This window comes from Micropterus salmoides, unplaced genomic scaffold, assembly GCF_014851395.1.
Source record: "Micropterus salmoides isolate LMB-PRFRI ecotype aquatic unplaced genomic scaffold, ASM1485139v1 Ms_hic_scaffold_3, whole genome shotgun sequence".
NCBI classification, from domain to species: Eukaryota; Metazoa; Chordata; class Actinopteri; order Centrarchiformes; family Centrarchidae; genus Micropterus; species Micropterus salmoides.
Genome location: NW_024042261.1, coordinates 6,728,250 through 6,751,647, shown reverse-complemented (window position 1 = coordinate 6,751,647; position 23,398 = coordinate 6,728,250). Strand labels below are relative to the sequence as shown.

General features: G+C 41.3%; 1 protein-coding gene across 2 annotated transcripts in view; it reads left to right on the top strand.

The window, feature by feature from the left end:
- sgsm2 (small G protein signaling modulator 2) overlaps positions 1-23,398 on the top strand; it is a 102,929-nt gene that overhangs the window by 44,810 nt on the left and 34,721 nt on the right. For both annotated transcript variants that reach the window (XM_038693912.1, XM_038693913.1), the window contains exon 3: positions 15,547-15,715. In XM_038693912.1, the coding sequence (XP_038549840.1) occupies positions 15,547-15,715 (169 nt within the window). The remainder of the gene's footprint in view (positions 1-15,546; positions 15,716-23,398) is intronic.

Below are 23,398 nucleotides of genomic sequence, written 5' to 3'. Positions count from 1 at the left end.
TCTGAAAAGCTTCCATCACAGCTCCCACTCAAACAGCCAAGGTTGCAACTCAGCAAGGTACAGAAAGGCCAGGCTAAATTGGTCCTGCTACGGCTGAAGCTCTGCACACAGCTGCTGCCGCAACAGTTCATTTCCAATGGCAACCAAAAGCAGATGCCGATCGGTCTCCATGCCAACCTGGCTGACCCCTTGACCATCTCTGCTCCCTCCCTCTCTCATCTTTCCTCCAAACATCCTCCCATCCCACGCAAGAGAGCAGAAAAAGGCGTGACAGGCAGAAACCTCGAGAGTGAGTCAATTTGCACTAAATCTACTCGAGTTTATTTAGAAGACCCTGATCCTGCTCACAGGGCTGCCAACACGCACTCCATCCTCTCCTGTGTGAAGCAGATACTGGAGAGTGCTGCCTGTCCGGCACTGTCAACGCTTCTGTTGATCTTGCTGGGACACTCACCTTCTCAAAGCAAATATCAGCAATTAACATTTCTAAACATCATTCCACATATGCTGTCTGGGATGGCTGTGCATTTCCTTTACTTCCCCCTAGAAGGATTTTCAGCTGTCATCCTTGTTGATAAATAGCAGCCACTGGCTACTGGAACTCTGTCCTCCTTTAAAGCTGCTATTAACGAGAGTCACTGACACATTTATAACTCAGGTCAGAGCGTCAATTAACACTGCGCTGGGTATTTATGAAAGTAATCACGAAGAGGGAGCTGCAACAGCAAAGAGCAACCCATCCATCCATCGTCAACCGCTTATCCTGCGTACAGGGTCACGGGGGGCTGGAGCCAATTCCAGCTGACATCAGGCGCAAGGCGGGGTACACCCTGGACAGGTCGCCAGTCCATCGCAGGGCCACACATAGACGAACAACCACTCACACTCACACCTGGAGAGTGCTGCCTGTCCGGCACTGTAAGGACAATTTAGGGTAACCAATTAACCTAGCCTGCATGTCTTTGGATGGTGGGAGGAAGCCGGAGCACCCGGAGAGAACCCACGCAGACACGGGGAGAACATGCAAACTCCACACAGAAGGGCCGAGGCAACCGGGGTTTGAACCCACGACCTTCTTGCTGTGAGGCGAAAGTGCTAACCACCACCAGTGCAAAGAGCAACCCAACCCTCATAATTGAAATGCCAAAATTTTCCCTGTTTGCCTAAATTGATTTATGGCATGAGGTGTGATCACCGATGGGAATTATGCACCCAGAGCTAGAAATGAAACAAAAATCTGGCACTGAGCAAGCGCCTGTATGGTTCCTTTGGTTTTGCACATGTAAATACAGTTTCATCTCATGTCGGGCACAGACCTGGCACGTCGCACATATTTGTTGTTGATTGTCGATCTTTGTTGTTGTATATTTTTATGTTGTCAGTTAATATATTTATATGTACACAATATTCTCTTCCGTTGCATTACATCTGCATGGCACACACCCAGAATAATGCACATGTATATATATCTGCAACGCTGTTCTTCCATGCCATATTTACTTTTATTATTATTTATGTTGACTGTATGTTTGTCTACATGTAGCACCTTATCACCACAGCAAATTCCTCGTATGTGTAAAACACTACTTGGCAATAAAGCTCCTTCTGATTCTGATTTGCTTTGGTTTGCGGCTTCACATGCAGGCTGGTAAATATGAGCCGTCTCTCTATGGCTGATTGATTTCACCTGGCAGAATTGACAGTTTTCTTTTTCCTCTCACTTGGCTTCCATTTGGCCTCTTATATTTGGGATTGAATGGCATGGAGTGCAGTCATTAATAATCAGAAATAATGAGAAAAGTATGAAAGGAATGTGAATTTAGTGATAAACTTGCAGGCTTTTGGCCCTCATAACTCAGCATCTCTGGAAGGATCCCAAATTATTTTGCGTTTGCTTCAGTCAGTTTAGCATATCCTTTATTTATTTGATGCCAGTACAAAATAAATAATTAAATGTCAATATTTTCTCATCACTTTTTGGCAGCAATAAAAAGCTCAAATAAACCCACTTTACACAGTCCCGCTTTAAAGGGTAACTTTTTTCAACCATTTTTTGCAGCCTGTCTATATGACTATTTGTGAGAACATTCTTTGAAACTGGTCCAATGTTGAGCGAGCGCGCTGCAGTTGGTAGCAGTGAGACAGAGCTGCTATACAATCCTTGCTGGCAATTGCGCCCCGTCAAAGTACGTGTACTAAAGTTCTTGTTTTTGACGCTCACAGGCCAGATTGTTATTATAAGTGTCTGACAACATCATGATAAATAGAGAGACCTTTTTCCCCCTCTCTGGTCCTACCGCTGCCTCGAACGGTTAGTTTGTTTTATTGCCCGAGCAATTGTCTGCAAGGATCGAGTTGCAGCACTGTTTCGCTGCAGCGTGCTCGCTCAATACTGGACCAATTTTTTAAAAGTGCTCCCAAATAGTCACATAGACACAAACGACACAAAATACTGTTCAGGTTGAAAAAGTTCATCTTTGTATTTAACAGCAGCTGAACAACAAAAGACTCAACAAAAGAAGTTTTACTTCCCGCATGGCAGAACTTTCAATTTTAAATTGTTTAGCTGCCACAGTTTGTGTGACAGAATGGTGGCTGAAATTGCTACATAAACACTGCTGTGTCACCTGTTTGGCAGCAGACTTTGTGATTTCCTTGTGGGAGTTGGGCAGCACAAGGAGAAACTGGAAGAAAAGAGTTAGTGTTTCCCCATCTTCGCTTCTAAAATCAATATGGTCTCTGCTGTTTTCTCTCCTCTGTGTTATTTTTTCCCTTGCGATCCCCTCCATCTGTCTCAAGACCCTTGTTGTTCAGCCAGTGTCCCCCACTATCTCTCTTTTTCTTTTCCTGTCTGCACCTGTTTCAGCAGCAGCCGCATGACTCATAAAGCCAGACCAGTATAGACCCTCTGAAAGGAACAAAAATAGTCCAGAGTACATTTATATCAGACATTGTGTTAGAATAAGCCTGTGCTGGATCTATATTTGAATATTTCTTGACCAAAGATTTATTTCACACATAGCCATCAGATGACAGTGAAAGTTTCCCTGAAGAAGCCACCAACCACCAGAAGTGTCAGGTCTCTTATTGGGTGAGAAGATCCAGTGATTCTAGTATATGGCGAGCCTCCCAGCTTGATTTCCCACTCACATAGCCTGCCTTGTGGTAAGATCGTGCCAGTCACCTGGATTGGTACCAGCTTGAACACAAATAATAGTTAAAGAGTGCACTCTGATTCATCAGACTCTGACAGATCAGACCTCCATCTGATCTGAACTCAAACATAGTTGACTTTGACCAATAGTTGCACTGTCTTGTGATTCATAGGCAAACTATAGTTGCAGTTAACTGAATTTGCCTCTGTGTGTTTATGGTTATTACGCTCGAACCTTAGCTCCTTCTGAACCTAGAGCGAGGTGTACTCACCCAGGAGTGGGTTACATCATGAACTTTTAATAATTTTACTACACATTTTAATTATTTGTGGTTTGGCATGTTGAATTTATATTTTAACATCCTAAGTAGATTGTTTGGTGTAAGATTACCTAGCAGTAGGGGCTGGGGGCCTCCTGATCTCGCTCTGCAAATGAAAGCTATCCAGTTTTAGCCGCTCTAAGCCTAAATTACACTGACTCAAAAGGATTTTGCAGTTCAGTGGGGAGACTCAGTGGAGTAATCACTGCCAGAAGTATTTCCTTCAAGGCTTTGAAAAGATGGCCCTCTTTTCAAAGCTTCTGTGGCTCTTTACTCAGAGGTGTGTGTAGAAGTGTGTACACTCGGTTACTGGCTATTAAAAGCTGACTGAGATTATGGATTTCTGTCTATCTATGCTAGAAATATGTGTGATGTGATTTCATGCTGTCTACATTTAGTCAGTTATCCAGCAGAACAAGGAGGGTTTATAACCAAGAAACATAGTGGTAGTATGAACTACATCGCTACTAACTGTTTTCTGGAACTGGATTTTTCCTTTAAGACATGAAGATATGAGAGCCTCAAATCCACCATTCGCAAGTTATAGCTGCATTTAACACAGTAGCAAATGTTTTGATATGAAAGTGCACATACCCTTCAACCCACACTTAAATGACCTGCCCACACATATACACACATGGATAACCCTTGATGTGCATTTTCACATTTATGCACAATTATGTCACATGTACTAGAGTCACAGACATCTGTCTGTCAACATGTAGAGCCTGAAGTTACCAGGATTATTAAAGTCATCAATCATACCTCACACATATATCCAGCTTTATATACAGTATCTCACAAAATTGAGTACAGCCCCTCACATTTTTGTAAATATTTGATTATATCTATTCATGTGACAACACTGAAGAAATTACACTATGCTACAATATAAAGTATTGAGTGTACAGCTTGTATAACAGTGTAAATTTGCTGTCCCCTCAAAATAACACATCACACAGCCATTAATGTCTAAACCGCTGGCAACAAAAGTGAGTACACCCTTAAGTGAAAATGTCCAAATTGGGCTCAAAGTGTCAATATTTTTTGTGGCTACCATTATTTTCCAGCACTGCCTTAACCCTCTTGGGCATGGAGGTCACCATTCTTCACAGGTTGCCACTGGAGTCCTCTTCCATGACGACATCACGGAGCTTGTGGATTTTAGAGACCTTGTGCTCCTCCACCTTCCATTTGAGGGTTCCCCACAGATGTTCAGTAGGCTTTAGGTCTGGAGACATGCTTGGCCAGTCCATCACCTTTACCCTCACCTTCTTTAGCACAGCAGTGGTCGTCTTGGAGGTGTGTTTGGGGTCGTTATCATGTTGGAATACTGCCCTGCGGCCCAGTCTCTGAAGTGAGGGGATCATGCTCTGCTTCAGTATGTCGCAGTACATGTGGTTGCCATTCATGGTTCCCTCAATGAACTGTAGCTCCCCAGCTCCCCAACTGCAGCACTCATGCAGCCCCAGACCACGACACTCCCACCGCCATGCTTGACTGTAGGCAAGACACACTTGTCTTTGCCCACATGGTTGCTGCCACACACTCTTGCCACCATCTGAACCAAATAAGTTTATCTTGTCTTTAGTCCTCTTCAGCAAACTGTTTGCGGGCTTTCTTGTCCATCATCTTAGATGACGCTTCCTTCTGGGACGATAGCCATGCAGACCAAGGCTGACCCCCCACCCCTTCAACCTCTGCAGCAATCATATGTTTATTTCCCAAAGACATCCTCTGGAAATGACGCTGATCATGTGCACTCAACTTCTTTGATCGACCACGGCAAGGGACTGAGTGGTACTGTGTCCTGTTGAACCGCTCAGTTTCAGGGTCTTGCCAATCTACTTATAGCCTAGGCCATCTTTATGTACAGCAACCATTCTTTTTTTCAGATCCTCAGAGAGTTCTTGAGGTGCCATGTTAAACTTCCAGCGACCAGTATGAGGGAGTGTTAGAGCGATAACACCAAATTTAGCACACCTGCTCTCCATTCACACCTGAGACCTTGCAACACTAACGAGTGACATGACACCTCTGCTGCAGACACACCATTACCAGTACCAGCTCAACTCGCCTCGACTCTGCTCGACTCTGTTTGGCCGTCCTCCGTTTTCCATTGCAGATAGCACCACTTAATGTAGCTGGTCGTCATAGCGACGACACACACAACCGGGGTGGCTGTGGCTAAGGAGGTAGAGCAGGTTAGCCGTTAATCGGAAGGTCCCCCAGGCTGCAAGTCGAAGTGTCCTTGGGCAAGATACTGAACCCCAATTTGCCCCTGACGGCTGTTCCGCCATTGTATGAATGCGTGTGAACGTTAGTTTCTGTTTGAGCACTTACGCTCAGTGAATGAATTTGTGTGAATGGTGAATGCAGATGTAGTGTAAAAGCGCTTTGAGTGGGCGAAAAGACTAGAAAGGCGCTATACAAATATGGAGCATTTACATTTAACTGCCACGACGTAATGTTCAATGCGACACACACACCAGCGACGCACACACAGCTGTCTCTTGATTTAAGTTAAAACGTTTCAACATTACTCAGAAGGTAAAGACAGATAAGACAGGGGTGATATGAAAAAAAGTACCTGGTAGCAGATACAAGTACAACTTTTACACAATATAAAACCAAAACAAGGCGAGGCGAGTCGAGCTTGTACCGTGCAATGGAAAAGGGGCTTTACCGTCTCCCTGTATACTCGCTTCGGTGACTTTCTCCATCAGTAGTAGGCTAGGCTGTATGATGATATTGAAGAGGCGTGTTGATGACATAGCCAAAGTGGTAGCTAACGAATAACATCTGACTGGTGTGTTCACTGTTGCTTTACCTGGTTCACTCTTGTAAAATATCCACAGTTTCGGGACTTGTAACGTAATCACTGTGTTTCTCTGATAAATGCTGCAGTGTGTCGCCTAAAGTGTATGTGTGGGAAACACTGAATAAACTGTGTTCTTCTTTTTACAAGCTAGGTCTTTAACCGTGTCGGCCAGCACTGTGTCTCCCACCATCTCGTTAGAGAGTTTGTGAGTAGAGGGCTGTGTGCAGACGCAGAGGGAGAGGCAGGGCTGTGCGTTGAGGGAGAGAGAGAGGAGCAAAGGCTGGCAGGACTTTACGGAAACATTAATTAAGTCAACATCAAACTATATCGGTATAAACGGTATTGTCCAATTTCATATCTCTTTTGAAATTATATCCGTATACCTCATATCCCGATATATCGCCCAGCCCTACTCACTTTTGTTGCCAGCGGTTTAGACATTAATGGCTGTGTGATGTGTTATTTTGAGGGGACAGCAAATTTACACTGTTATACAAGCTGTACACTCAATACTTTATATTGTGGCAAAGTGTCATTTCTTCACTGATACTGTATCTGGTAGGACTATTTTCTGAGAGGGAGCTCTGTGAAGCCTGATGAACTGCCTTAGGGATGCCACTTGAGTCAGCTTCAATCTTGAGTTTGGTCTTATGGTCTTGTGGGTGTTTAGACTCTTTTCTCCTTTCCTGCCCAGCATTTCTGGCTGCTCTGTTGTCAGTTAGCTGTCAGTTCCCCATACAGAGAAGCAAAATTCTTTATTATCACCTGTACTGCTACAGTGTCATAGAAGTGCAGGTAATGCTTATTTTGCATAGTGTGTCTTTGCTGTGTAACAACCAACCATCCTCATTTTTGACATTAATGTTACGCACAAGTGTGTGAAAACTTATCCTTTCATAGATAGCTTGTGATGCTGTACACAATACATATTTTGTATTAAAATTGACTCTCTCTGTGAGTAAGTAACAGGATGAAGAATATGAAATTGGCACTTTTTTGTGATTTGTGGTTTGATCTCGACTTCCGTTAGGACTAGAGTAGTGTTTCTCAATGGGGGCGGTACTGCCTCCCGGGGGGCGCTGGAAGCAATATTTTGGAAAGGGGGGTGCGTTTGTTAGTTGGAAATTCTAAGGCGATTTTACACTAAAGATTCACAATAATAATCATAAACTTTAAACTTTAAACTACTTGCAAAAAACTGTAGTCTGCAACATTAAAACCTGCCAGTTTAGTCCACTGCGACTGAACAGCTACTTGTGGTGCAGCTCCGTGCTGCCTTCACGGGAACGGGAAGTTAGAGTATCATATTTAAAATTTTATCCACATGGCATTTACTGTGTAAACTCTGGAAAATTGACGCTCTCTTTCTTGGTATTACCGTGGAAAAGTGTTTATTTCTCTGAGGAATACACCGTGATCGTCTTGTTATCGCAGTGGTTACGCATTTACAAGAGGGACATTCCGCTGTCAGACTTACCCTGAATTCACAGAATGACCCTTACCCGGTCATTCTGTGGGAAACACTGAGTTATGATATGTTAATTTATGAACAGATGAGCTAATAAAGTCCAGTCAATTACTGAATTAAAACAGATTCATTTATCCTACAGGTGAAAAATATTTTAAAAGCAATAAAAACTGCCTGAGAGCTTCACTACATTATATTCTATTAAAATTATATATTTTGAATTGTCACCTGCCACAGGAATTTTGTGTTTCCCTTTATATAATAAGACATTTCCACCATAAATTGGAGCAGAAATGTTCACCAGAATGCAGGAAATTAAGTGTTTAATGCTCAAAATCTTCTGGGGGAGGACCCCCATACCCCCCAAACAGTCTCTGGCTTCACACACAGTTTCTGGGAAGAAAATTCACTTATTAGTTAAATATAGTTGCTTTTCAAATGGCTTTTTTGTTACCTGGGAAAGTAATTAATATGTTATTTGTCATTCAACTATGTGTTTTTCCATGTTTTTAATAATAACAACAACAAAAAAATCAACAATATTCAGGGCAAATAGCGAACATCTTTTTTGATGGGGGCGGTAAGGGACCTGCATAATGGATAGGGGGGCGCTGGCCCAAGAAAGGTTGAGAACCACTAGACTAGAGCTTCACTTGATCTAGTAACTGCATGGACTTGGACTCAACTTCAAGGACAGGTTGACATTTTTTCATGCCGCAAATTTACACTGTTATACAAACTGTCCACTCACTACTTTAGATTGTAGCAAAGTGTCATTTCTTCAGTGTTGTCACATGAAAAGATATAATCAAATATTTCAAAAATGTGAGGGGTGTACTCACTTTTGTGAGATACTGTAATTATTGTGCATGCAAGACATTATGATCAATAGAGAGATTCTGTATTGTGCCTTTTGTTGATATCAGATGATGTATCCGAGCCTTTTGTCTGCTCACACTATGAAAGTAGTGAGATGTGCCCATGCCACTGTAACCTCTTTAGCACCCAGAAGCATGTTGTACCAGCTGATTGTAAAGTCAACATTAACTGCTACAACTAGTTAATTTCACACTGTACTCCTCACCATCAGCTGCACCCTCTCTACTGCCGTAATCAAAATATTGGTAGACGTTTCTGTTACAGATAATCAAGCGGTGTGAGAGACAATTCCCATTTAGAGTGAATGTTTCAAAAAAATCAATGTGCCGTCGAATATTCCAAATAACATACCTTTTAACAATGGGTTTTCTTTGACTAATCACTGAAAATCAACAAATTAGGTAGTAGCTTACTGCTGATCAAAAATGGGGAAGTTAAAAGGTTAGAAACCAAGTCGATGCTGCACAATGGGACAATAGTAACATTACATTTAACTCAGCTGTTAATGTCATGCCAATTATTTCTCATATCCCTCGTAAATTATCTATTTTCTATTCTATTAAGTAAATAAATATTTTAAATCCCAGTACCTCGTTAAAGTATTAACAGAGAACTTGTGAGCCGCTGACCTCTGTGCTCAATTTTTTTTTTGATGCTGCCCTCAACACAATCATCACATAAGCATCATACATTTAGCATTACCATTATCATTCTTTAATCTACTGAGTAATTCATTTACTTTTGCCTCCTCTGTTGTTGGGCTTCCCCACAAAGTCATTAAATACAACTAACCTTTTGTCTGCTATATATCATCAGTCAGATCACAGTGTTGTAGACACACAAGCAGGCTATCTGCAGTGATGGATTAGACAGAAAACAGAGACTTTGTGGTAGACACTGGGATGAGACAGGAGCTGTACAATTGAGATAGGTGAGACACTGACAGCAGCAGACACAGGTTTGTCAGACAGACAGATACAGGAAGACAGGACAAGGGAGACAAGCGTAACCTAATTAGCTTTGTCAGTGATGTCAGCACAAATGCTTTCAAAGCACAACCATTTAAATTATACAAAAACAAACAAAATACAGAGGATCATTTCTATTGAAATTTGATAGGGAGGCAAGAGTGTGTAAGAATGTGTCCTCTACATATCTATAAAAATAATTTGATCATTCCCATTCATAGAAGCAACGTCTGCTCATTATCCCCCATCAGAAAAAATTTACATCAGAGTTTGTGTGTCTGTGTGATCACTGATCATACAGTATCAAATTAAATTATTCTATGCGTTGTAAAATGGATAGTTCATAGTACTGAAATCACAGTTACATCACATTGGCTCTGCATCTCTGTTCATCTTATTAGATTCTTTTAGCATATCGTCTTTGTTTATTTCCTGTGTGGTTCTATCTCGTCGCTCTCATCTGCCGTCTTAGACAGCTGTGTTCAGCAGAAAATCTCTGATAAATCCACTTTTCACTATTTGCCCAGCAGAGACAGAGAGACAGAGGGAGACCGAGATTATAGCGACTCGCTGTTTTTGATTTTTTGATTTGACAATTTGATTCATAGCCTCTCTTCAGGTAGGACTTTCATACTGCTACTACTACTACTACACTTGTCTTTGTAAAGAGACAAACTGACAGGATAAAGTCGCTAACCTGCCTGTCAGCTCTCTCTGGTCCATTACAGTGGATTTACCATGATGGCTTTAATATGTGTGGACTTCAAATGTAGGCGCGGTTAGCTTAATCGCCTTCTCACAAACGAGTGACAGAAACAGGCCGTTAAACGTTACCGTAGTTACCTAAGAATAAAAGTGGTTGTCTCGAGTCGAATGCCAAAGTGTGCGAGCGTGCAAGCTTACAGTAGCACAGAGCAACAGTGCAAAACACAACTTTAGAGGTCTGAAATGTAATTATGAGATGTGTAAAAAATATTTTCAGTTCATTTTGAAACTATGGCGGAGCAAATTAGACTATGGTCTTGTTAATTAATGGGAAACACTGGGGATGAGATGCTAGTACACTACCGCCCCACTCAAAAGTTATTCCCCACTGTTTGTCATCATGCCTCTTTACCCTTCGTCAATACGACCGCCATGGCATCGAAGATAATGAGCACAAAGCTCTGTGTGGAGCTGGAATGTGTTCACACTAGGGCTGTCCCCGACTAAAGATTTACATTGTCGAATCAGAATCGTCAAGTCCTGCCTATAGTCGAATCATGTGTGTTTTTGTGCAGGGCAATTGCAAGCTGAAGCTAAACTGAGGCTTATTGTTGACCATTTTCTCTCTCTCGCCCCTGTCATTCACTGGTCTTGTGCAGAGTTTTTGCTGTGCTGCACAACTGCATGCATGTCGCGGTTCCTCGCGGGTCTATTTCAAGTAGCCGCTGTTTAAAAACGATAAAATATTCTTTGTGCGGTTTATCAACGGTGATAAATTATCCAAAAGTCCCACGAGGTGCGGACAACTCTGCACATCACTGGTGAAGCTGTGGCTCCATCTCTTTAGCAAGTTTTCCTCCTGCCACTACACACGTTCACGCTACGCCTACACATGCGCACTGACGACCCAGGGTTAGAGTTACAATCTCGGATTTATTTATGCTATACGTTTTTTTTCTTTTTGCATGTTTATTTACAGCATTAAACACTGAAATGTATATTGTAATAGGCTGTATATTAACTTATTGGGAGAAAACTGGTAGTTGTAAAATCAGATGTGGAGCACCCCCATATAGACAAAATGGCATGATCCTTGTTTCTTTGCGAAGCTTTGACTGTGAGATTGACAGTCGAATCAGGCTCCGCCCATCGAAGCGTCAAATCTTGTTTTGTACTACATGCTGTTGTTGGCAAAGGACGGATGGGCAGTTCTTTCATTGCTGCTGGTTGTTTCTCAGACATTGTGTTTGCAAAACTTCTGAAGCTGTGCTGAAGATATTGTGCTTGACTGAGTGAGAGCATGCGTGAGGAGGGGGGCTGCGCAGCGTGTGCACAATCAGTCACTGTAAAATATGGAAAGTGGATGGATGGATGATAGGTGGAGCAGGAACGGCAGGGATTAACCAAATGTGCTACACAAAAATGAACACATTCTGTATAGCGAGCAGTTGTAACAGTGCTTGGATGAACTGTTCCTCTGCTCTTGTGGTCCTAGGTATATCAAAATGAAAGCAATTAATTTCTGCATGTTTTGCCCTCAATCCCAATATGAAGGCAATTATGCACACAATAGGAAGGATTTGATAATTCATCAGAGCCACAGACACCCAAAACATGAATAAGCAGTCCAGTCATGAGGGAAGGCAGCACAAAGAGAGGAGCGGGGTGCGGTCCCTCCCATGGGAGAGCTGCTCGCATCCTCTGCTCAACTTTTGTGTTTCCACAGAAACAACCGTGCATTAATGTTCTCTCAAAGACTATTACTCGCTCCCTGTACACATCCACTTAGCTCCAACTTTATAGCTGCTAATCCTTACCATCCCCTAAGTATAACTGGGCACAAACAATACTTCTCCATAGCTTAACATGTTAATCTGCCAGAGTAACGCTTCTCTGAATATACTGTACAGAGAGAGCTAAAAACCTCAAGCCTCTCAAGCGCTTCCTCTAAGGCCCTGAGAACAGCAATAAAAGTAGACTATTACACCCATAAAGCACTTTTTTCCCAGCATCACAGAGAATTATGTTGTTGTTGCTCATTATATTCCACTGTAATATCCACTAGATTCACCTCACAGAGGAAAAACACAGGCAGACAGCCACAAAAGCTCAGAGCTCGTATGAAGTAACACTGCGGATGGACTTTTTTTCTAAAAAGATATTCTCTGTGCTATGGTACATGTTTGCATTAATACAGTACTTTTTCAGCAATCCTTTATTTAATTTCTGTTTAAGATTTTGTTCAGCACATTACTAAAACTTATTAAAACATGAACCACATACATACAAATAGTCTGTGTTCGCTTGAATAATCACGTCACAATGTTGCTTTTACCATCATTATGGCTGAGCATTAATGCAGGAATTACAGAGAGAGAGAGAGACAACTAATGGATGGGTCACATCTAGAAAGACAGTTTGCCTCCATTTTGCCCTCATTTTCTGCATATGAGTCAATGACTTTCTCTGGGCCACTTCTGTGTTTCTTTTATAGCTAATATACTTACTGCCATGTTGGTATACAACAGTGCATTTGTTCTTTGCTGTGTGTAGTTTGACTGGATAATAGCAATTATGGATATGGAATGTACAACTCACCAAAGTCTAATATCACATTCCTTCGTTCTATATATTTGTATCCTTCTGATATTAAAATGAAACACTCTACAGTATGTTGAAATATAAAAACAATTAAAAACTCATGATATGGTGTGTATTATCTTCCTTTTCGAAAGCCATATCTATGCTTTTCACAGAAACTACAAAATCATTTTCTTGTGCTTTTCTCATCACTATATATATAAAATGCAGAATTCCTCAAAGTTTTACTTTTCAGTCTCAGTTACATTCTGCCATACACCATTTCTCTTGCAGATATCTATCACTACTTTTGTGCTGCCATGAACCAATCCTCCCACCAGATATCATTAAGGTTTATGTACTCTTATCTGTATCGGTAATGAACGGACAACACAAGTACCTGCAGTGTAAAGGGCACGCTCAGGGAGCAGCTGCACACGGTTACCATCTCCAACCCTCTAAATATTTAAAGGTGTTGTAGGCGGCCAGTAATTGTACATCACGTCTGAAAATTACATTTCAGGTGACTGTGTTGCCTGTGATTTAATAAGCGGCCGTCATATCTCCCCTAGAACAAGAGATACAGAGGAAAGTTTTCAGTAATAACATCATCTCCACACACAAGTCCATTAGCAAAACTCTGAGAAAGCCTGGAGCTGGAATGAAGGAATGAGTCACAGCAGCATGTTGATATTTGTGTCGATACAGAGGACACTGTATGCTGTAAATTCACATAATTATTCTCTTTATACTTTTTTTTTGTTCATTTTCACAGAAATTACACATTTCATACTGCACACATTGTCAGTCTACTAATTTGCAAATCTAACACCTTCCAAACATTTGATTTGGTTGAGAGGAAGGTACTGGACAGATTGCCATGAAATTGGCTGCAGATATTTGTATTTTAACAAATTTCCACAAGATTTGAGAACAGAGGATGACCCTTTTCCATTTTGGACACTTCACAAGCTTTCCTTTAATAATAAATATAAGACATTATAGCACATTCAACCTTGGGATCTCCAGGGCAAGATCTGAGACTGCACCCTCAGCTTTGAGGTTTGCTTGAAATAAAAGTCCCTGTACAAATGATCAAACTTGAATTAGTGTGGAGAAGCTCCTACAAAAGCACAGTAGGTCAATTTCAATTACCATTAAATGCCATGGGTCAGAAATTTAGTGTGTGAATTTAGATTTAATGAATGAATAATTTAATGAATAAAGTTCCCCTGCCAAATGGCAACGATGCGCTGTGCATCAAAAGTTTGACACTACAGATGCATGTATTCCTGCTGCTGATGGTTACAGGTATTTAACTGAAAAATAACTGCGTACATGCTACAAGAATGATGTTATTATTAAGAATAGGTCATAGGTCTATCAAAGTGAGTTGTGAATTTGGATTGGTCAGAGTGTGTACTTCCTCCAAAAAACCAGGAAAATTGCTTCTTAGATGATATACAGAAATGCAATTTGCATGTATCACGCATTTTTATTTGCTATTTACGTCACTTTTCACTGATAGATTGCTGCGATCCATCACATCAATTAAACCTTTTGTGGCGCAGCAGCGATCTTCTGATTTTACTGATGGAGCCTCCGGCTGCAGCTGCGGCTGCTTCAGCTGTAGTTGGATTGATCGGTTGGACGTGCAGATTCTCTTTTCCTGTTTGTGAGTGTTTAGTGTAGTTAAGTGACTTGTTTAAACAGACTCCTTACTTGTTTTATACTTGTGACTGTCATTTTCGGAGGAAGTTTGCGACTCACCACTAAAGGAAAAAGCACTCGCGGAGATCTTTCAATTCAGTTTATTGATTGAAAGTTAACAAATTAATTTTCAGTTGTTCACTTTCAACACATGTATCAAAAAATTACCTTAAATTCGTTTCCCACAACTTACTTGGTCACTAAACTATTTCACTCCTCCTCCCTTATTCAAATATAATATTAATTATTATACTACCCGTGAGGATGAACTAATAGGATGAGCAGCGATCTTATACAATTTCCCAATACTTTTATGTAACAAGAAACAAATAAAATAGATAACCTTGCTTGTCCATAACAACAATAAAAATAATAATAGCTTACCAATGCACTACTATGGCTTCAACAGGTGGCATTTTATGCAAGGTATCGAATGAAGTACTCTATTGGTATCGGTATCACTTTAAGGGTACTGGTTTGGTACTGGTATCGTAAAATTTTAAACAATACCCAACCCAACCCTACATATATAATATATAGTATAATCTAAACCATTTGATTTTCATCACTGTATAGCCTTTCCTTTTGTGACACGTTTGAGTTTTTAGCTCCACTAACAGTGAGGCTCTCAGAAAAGCATGATTATTGCTATGGTGGCATTATCTCTGGCAGTTTCATATTGTGGTGTGTGTAATGAACATTACAGCCTTTAGAAGCTACTTGTGGGCTTTATCTCCTTCAGTTGTTATTTCATATGTACTTAGTTTAACCAATAATTTCTATTGTCCTCCGTGTTTTCGTTTTGCTAATAACCTCTTACATTTGCTGCCTTCCTCATTTGTCTACTTTCTGTTCTTCTCCACTCCGTCTCTCCATTGCTTTCCCCCTGCTCACCTCTCATGTCAGTATTAACGCTCTCACCTCTCCTCCTCTCTCTCCAGCTGCCATCGAGGCCTGCCTGGGTCACATGCTGAAGAGGCGGGCAGCTGGTTTTCTCCGTAGCGACAAGATCGCCGCCCTCTTCACCAAAGTCGGCAAAGTGTACGACGCAGCCGGCGAGGTTTGCCGTAAAGTGCAAGAGCAGCTCCAGCAGCAGGCTGATCTCACCAGGTTGGTCACGGAGTTCTTCCCTTTCCCCCTCTCCCTCTGCTTTTAGTTTTTGCTAAGCTGAATTCAATAAAAACTGTGCAGCTGTGACTGAGCGCTCACTGAATACCTTTTATAAGAGACCATTTAGATTTCATTTTCTGATTGGAGTGTTCCTACAAGGGACTATACCTGACACCACAATCAGAATTTAATTTGTGCAAATTAAGTGAATCTGCCATCTTAGAGAGAATGAGATGCTCTTCTTTGTTACGGCCCACTTTGTAATGGAGGATAATACGACTCCTAGTGTTGCTTTAATTATGCACCAGAACATCAACAAATTAACATTACATACAGTACATTAACTATCAGAGGCAGGTCTCCCTTTAATACATTTTATCTTTATGGAAGAAAGTTATACCTTTTTCACAGCAGACAGTTTGACTTGTCACAGCAGGTAAAGAGCAGGTGTACTTAATAACATGCTCCATTCATTTACAGTACGTGTGCCAGTAAGCCATGCCACTGAGCCAGTGCCTTGCAACTAGTAAAACTAACTTCAAAGCGTCCATTATTAATGTCATTAGCACCTGGGCCTTTCCTGCTACTGACAGTTAAAAATTTCTGCTGTGAAAACAGACTTGTAATGTTCAATGTTTGCTTTGTTGTATGGGAGAATGATGTGTTTTAATTAAATTTTAAATGCCAAGGAATTAAATCAACACCCCTGACTCCACAAAGGGCTGTGTATTATAAGGTTAATTCCATATAATATAGTACACAGTGTGGGAAAATATCTATCCTAAACTATGTTGATGTTCTGTTCATGTGTGCTCCCTCAAGTGACTTCAGAAGTTCAACTAAAAAATTGCAACCTTACAACTCAGGAGTTAGATCGGAAGGTCGGCGGTTCAATCCCATGTCGAAGTTTCCTTGGGCAAGATACTGAACCCCGAATTGCCCCTGGCGGCTGTTCCGGCAGTGTATGAATGTGTGAATGTTAGTTTCTGTTTGAGCACTTAAGCTCAGTAAATGAATGTGTGTGAAGGGTGAATGCAGATGTAGTGTAAAAGCGCTTTGAGTGGTCGAAAAGACTAGAAAGGCGCTATACAAATATGGAGCATTTACAGCACATCGCAGCCTATATGTTTATCATTAAATGCACTGAAAACATGTTAAACAGAATGCACAAGTAGAGTTTGTTCTTTTTTACTGTTGTTTTTTTGTTGGTGTTGAGCTAGTATTTCATTCATGCAGCGCCAGCAAGATAATCATTAGCCATCTGTGCTTTTCATCAACTTTCAACATTTAAACATGCAATAAACTTATAACGTATAAATAGATAGAAAATAATTTATTTCATATCCCAGAAAATGTAATTTAGAGATTTTCGGGGGGTGTTAATGTAGGGATCTGAAACCACCCATTAAATTGCCAGTGCTCTGCACACTGCTTTTTTAGTAAATTTTTATATACCTAGATCAACTTTCTGTCATTGCTTGTACACTGGGTCATTATCGCCACGTGAAACACACAGCTACAGACACACTCTATCACCGGCAGACACAATCCCTGGTCAGTTGAGTGTTTACTAAAGCTGAGCAATCTGTGCACACACTGTGATAAGCCTCAGGCCTGTTTCTAGGGGTGTGTGTGTGTGTGTGTGTGTGTGTGTGTAAGAAGAATTGGTGTGTATATCGTGTTTGCATATGTATTTCTGCATGTATGTGTGTACACACAGAGTATGATAAACTGCTTTATCTGCAGGCACTTAGGTACTAGCCGAGCTGTTTGCAAGCCCATTAATTGTCCATTAGCCTGAGCCACATGGCTACCACATGTCTCTCTAGGGCTGCAGAGAGAGCTTTTCCAAATGGATGAGAGAAGGCTTTGGGCAACAAGCACATACAAATACACACATCTCTTTGTCTGCATATATGATACAGAAACAATAAAACAAAGACAGAATGTGTAGCGAGACGTCATAGCAACATGTCTGCATTATGTGATGTAAATCAGCGGAGTTAAACGTGTTAGGGTAAGCCGGGCACTCAGCTCTCCGTCTTCATATCAGCCGCCGTCTCTCGTTCATCTGTCACATCTCATTGGCCTTTATTTCCCCAGACGGACCGCACACAACATTAAAGCCTGTTATTGTGTATGGGGCTGGTTTGCACAAGTCCAACCCCTCCACCAGAACGCACACATGCGCGCGCGCACACACACACACACACACACACACACACACACACACACACACACACACAAGTATGTTCCCACCCTCTCCCTGTCATCCCACCTCGGGGCTCCATCCCTCATTTACCCTGGTTGCCATGGCAACATGGTCTGCTCCACTGGCGGCAAAAGAGGCAGAAAGCATGATGGGAAACATGAGACGGCGACAGAGAGAGAGAGAAAGAGAATATGAACAGGCATCAACAGTGGAATAGTGGAATAAAGAGTTACAGTGGTGAAATGAATGGTAATTACAGCAGAGCAGGACTGGGTTGCCTGAATTGCTATGTGCGTATGTGTGTGTGCGCGCGCGTGTGTGTGCACGTGCACACGCGCCAGGGGCGGGTCTGGTGAAGTGGTTGTATTTTAGCCTCTGTTTGCCAAAGGCTGCCAGTGGACACCCTGTCATGGCTCCTTGTTTCTCTGTGATGTATTCCTTTTATAACCTTCCTTCTCTCACTCCTTTTTTAAATCTTTTTCTTAGCAAGAGAGCACAATGATACATTACTAACTCACCACCTTCATTCTCCCTCTCTCCGTTCCTCTACTTCTCGTCCTGACACACAGGGTAAAGAGCAAAACCAGCATATCATCTGCATTAATTTCCTATCCTGCAGTGCTCGCAGCAGACCTGCTGAGGCAACAGCTCTCATACACATTAAAGCATAATTCCACTTTATTACAACTGGGGTTTTATTTTCATAATTTTGGCCATCAGCTCTAATTATTGAGATCTTGCATGTTGCGACATTGTTGGGGCAAGAAACATGAACATGTTGTTGATGTTTAAATGGTTCACCAGAAAGGCAACTGGTCAAATTATCACCTAAACTGTTATTAGCATCCAACACAGTTTATAGCTGACTTTAGCTTGCAATGTGAGGGTTACATGACCAACAGGAGTAGCTGAGCTAGCACTACTGCTAGCGAGCTAATCTTCTAGCCTGTTTATTACCAGTAGACCAAAATTTGCTGTGCGAGGTACTACTACAGTAATTTGCAGCACCAAATTGTATCAGTTTGTTTTGTTTGTTTGTTTTACAATTTTCTGACACTTAATTGACAAAACAGTTATTTAATTATTGGAGAAACCAATAGTCGATAATGAAAACAATTGATAATAGCAGCCCTAAATTGTTGTCTACAAGACATTATGATGTACCCTCTTCATGAGCTTCATTTCTCCAGCCACACAGTGTTGGAAGTCCTGCTGGCGGTAGAATCACACATTTGAGGAAAAACTCAGTGATAACAGAACTGCAATACAGAAATTGGAATGTAACTTATAATGAATGCTTTCTCAAATGTGGTTATAAAAATGTGATTAACAAGAACTTTGCATTAATATTCATCTCATAGCCGTTGTTTTTTTCACGTGAAAAAGTCTGCAGTGATTACAGTTGAATCACAGTGATAATCACTGCTTTGGCAAAACTGAATAGAGATGAAAATATTTTGGTTAACAAGCTTTGCTGGGGTTTTCCCTTTGCTCTAGAGAGTTTTGCACATTTTTAAGGAACGTTGTGGTACGCTATTCTAACAGTATAAGTAAGGCTAGCAAAAAGCAGCCTACTGACGCCTGAATCACATGACCCTCACCTGGAATAGAATAAAATATACTTGTCTTGGGCACAGGGCTGCAGTCTGTTGCTTCAAACATAAGACCAAATATGAAAAACATATTTCACTGAACAGACAAATGTGTAAGAACTGAAGTGTTAGATGCATAAGTGCTGTTGAATTTATTGCACTTCGCTCTTTTGTACTAAGATTTACTTTTAGAGTACAGCAGTTTTATAGAGGTTGGGATGACCGATAACTCAAGTTTGTTTGATTTACATCTCGGTACACTGATGTTTAGGGTCTGCAGACATTTTTTCTGCACGTTACCTGACTGCTTACTGGTACAGGCTCTGTAAGGGCTTGTACTCTTTCCTCCCTGTTATCCTGATAGCCACCTTATGTGTGCTGGCACTGTTAAGTTGCCAAACCGTGCTGTGATGTTATTGTGGGACACAGAAGGGAAGGCTCAAAATTGCCGTATCATCAGCAAATTTAAAAAAAAAAATTCTTTGGGTGTACTTTCCTACTGCAGAAATTGACACTCTGACTGGTCTGCAGCTACGCAGAACCATACACAACAAACTGTGATGCTCTGTGTTTTGACACCTTTCTGTCAGAACCAGCATTCATTCCTTTTTTACCTAGTAGCTCATCTGTTGGATTGGACCACATGGGCCAGCCTTCACTTCCCCCAGCTGTGCACGTTTATAGGTGATTTATTGGTCCTTTCGGAAACTGATAGTGTGTCACACAGCAAACATCAGACCAACAACCAGACAGCTGCTTTACAAATACAAACATCACCCGAGTGCTATACAAGGTACTACTAACAGGAGTGCAGACTACACGACTTTCAGCGTCGGCCCACTGCTGTCTTGTAACGGGAGTCTTGAAGTCGTTGTTGCGTTCACACTACGTGACTGACACTACAGGAGCTGACAGCGGCTGTGTCACCCGACGCTGGTCTCCAAACCACGTTTTGTCAAGAAAACACACGTGAAATGTGAAACACGAAATGAGCGATCCTGCACACGAAACAGCTGTTGTTTGTTATTATAAAGATAGCAATTATAAAGACAAAGAATCTGGGTGAAAGGATGGATTAGCACACGCAGGTAGCAGGGATTGTCTGAGCTACAGAGAGAGCTGGAGGTAAGTTAAAAGGTGCAGCTCCCAGTTAGTTAACTCATGAGATTACAACTCACAAAGTTACAAAAAGCAGAACAACAAACGCACGTGTGGACATTTTCAGCTGAGGACTGCAGCTTACTTTGGCTAGCCTTCAACTCAACAATCAAGTTGATTCAGTTAAATGCTAAAGTTGCTGCTACTGTTACCTTGTCTGTGGTCTGCTGGCAGAACACCGGGTACTTTCTGATCAGGTGCCCTCATGCTGTATGCTGTATGTATGTCAGCTGCCGAGGCTGCTGCAAACATTTACCACCCATAGTGATGACAGAGTCTGCTCTCTATCTTCTAACAACAAGTAAAAACAAGGTTATTTTCACTTGAACTTGAACTTTAAACGTGTGCAATTTATTCCTCTGAACTTCTCTCTCAGGCACTCTTTTTTTTGTTCTTCTCACAGCTACTTCTTTTATCCTCCATTTAAAACGGCATTCTTTTTAAGAGCCAGCAGGGGGCATCTCAACTGGTTGCAAAAAAAGAAGTCCAATGGCATTAGAGTCAGTGGCAAAATGACCCTTTTTCTCACCTGATTTAGTACCTCAGTCAACACTTTCCTATTGAGTTTATGGTCTTAATTGCTAGTTTCAAGTCTTCTTCAATACAGGATGATGTTCACTTTGTAAATTATGGTCCCACACAGAGGAGAATAGATAGGGTATGGTTTAGGGCGTGGCTACCTTGTGACTGAAAAGTTGCTACCACTGCGACCTTTTTAAGCAGGATTGAGGCGAATCGTATCCACTGCAATGTGTACATTTAACCAGCGCTGCTAGCAAAGCTTATTTAACGGTGCTGCATTTAACTAGCCATGAACTTGTTTTTGGGTGCTGTCTGTGTTTTCATCTAAGAACTTTGATCTTTTCACGGTTTGTTTTCAGTTCATTTTTTGTCACCTAAAAGTGTCTTACCCAGTGTTCAGTTGTACTAAAAGACACTCTGTGGTCTACAGTCTATGATCCTTCCGTATAAACAGATATAACACAACATCAAGCACTGGGCAAGAACTTCAATTCATAATTATGCAATTCCAGAGGGCTAATAAATCACCCTGACATATTCCTTTTCACATTCATATTCATTTGTCAGCTCAAAATGCAGTCTGGTTGTAATCATTGTAATCAATTGAGTTTGTTACATGTTGACATTTGTTGACATTTTAAATGTGTAAAGACCAGTGACAGGAGGAGAGACAGCACACTGGAGGAAGGGATGTTTCCACAGAGGCGATTTACGCATTTGATCAAACCCTCTATAATTACAAAGAGATTATACACTTATGTGAACAGATGCCCGGGCAATACATCATCTTTTTTACACCCCCAAGCCTCATTTTCTCATTTGCAGACTAAAAGCAGCAGCCATAATTCCCTTTTTGGCTTGTCATTGCAGGTCTCAATTTTCTAAATATTCACAGCATCTGTCTTGCGTGTATAACAAGCATCAGCTCAGGTTCTAGCTTCTATAAATGATCCTGAGAATCTACTTCATTCATATCCTTCTGTCATCTCTATAGTAAAGGTGCCCAGTGGAGAGAAACAAAAGTTATGTTGACATTCAGCTTTTCTGACCAATACACACTGTGTTAATGCTTGAGGTCTAACAAACCTTTTTTTTTTAAGTTGAAACATGCATTGTCTCTGTTCATATTTATTTGCTAGCAGTCTTCTTCTTCCCTGCCTTTGCTGGTGCATAGCTTATGCATTACTGCTGCCTGTCATTCAGTGGCATAGTTTGATACCAGTTTGCAGGACTGTGTGTCATGTCACCTGTGTGTGGTTCATCCATTAAAAATGACACCAGAGGTCAAAAACCCCATAGGGTTTAAGCCACCCAGAACAATGATGTCCAGTGTAGAACTAGCCCTGCATAAATATTACTTTAGGTTATAATGTTATAAAAAATAATAATCTGTTGAGATCGACTTGTTCTAAAACTTACATACTTAAGTGGTGGTAGAGATCCCTGCTGCCCCTTTTCTTTAGGATTCCTATTCTGCCAAAGCAAGTTACTGCTTTTCCACAAAAGAAGCAAACAGGAACAGGAAGGACAAAGTCTCCCAGCCTGACCAGCAGAGTCAGAGTGGAAAAACACTGGGCCCCTTGTGTGATTTACCTTATCCCTTCTAGTGTGGCTCTGTATGTAATCATGGTGCTGCCTATTTGACCCTTCCATCACTGATGAAGGTGAGGATGACCAGTGCAGGGGTTTTGGTGATGTGGTGAGGGGTGTGTGGCTGTCACAAATGGAGCTCATTGTCTTTGTGCAGCATAACCTGCTAACAACAATCTAGCCGTGGCTGAGAACTACAGTTGCAGTAATAACCTTACGTTAAACACAAAATGATCACGACCATGGAGCTTCTTTCAGCTGTAACTGTGTGAATGAAGTGCTTATCACAGTCCTGCAAACAGTCAAATACCAGATTTTTTTCATTTTTGTGTCAGAGCGTTTGATTTGTTGATTGCTGTCAAGAATTTCAAAAAATATCACAAGAAATTCTTCTGAAATAAATTGCCTACCCCAGCTCTCAGAAAAATATTTATATTTTAACGTGATGCAGAGATTACACCATGGAAAATACAACCATACAAATCAAAAACAGTTACAGGGAGGTAATCAACTATTTTTAAGTACATCCCTTTTCACTTAGGGGTGTACTCACTTTTGTTGCCAGCGGTTTAGACATTAATGGCTATGTGATGTGTTATTTTGAGGGGA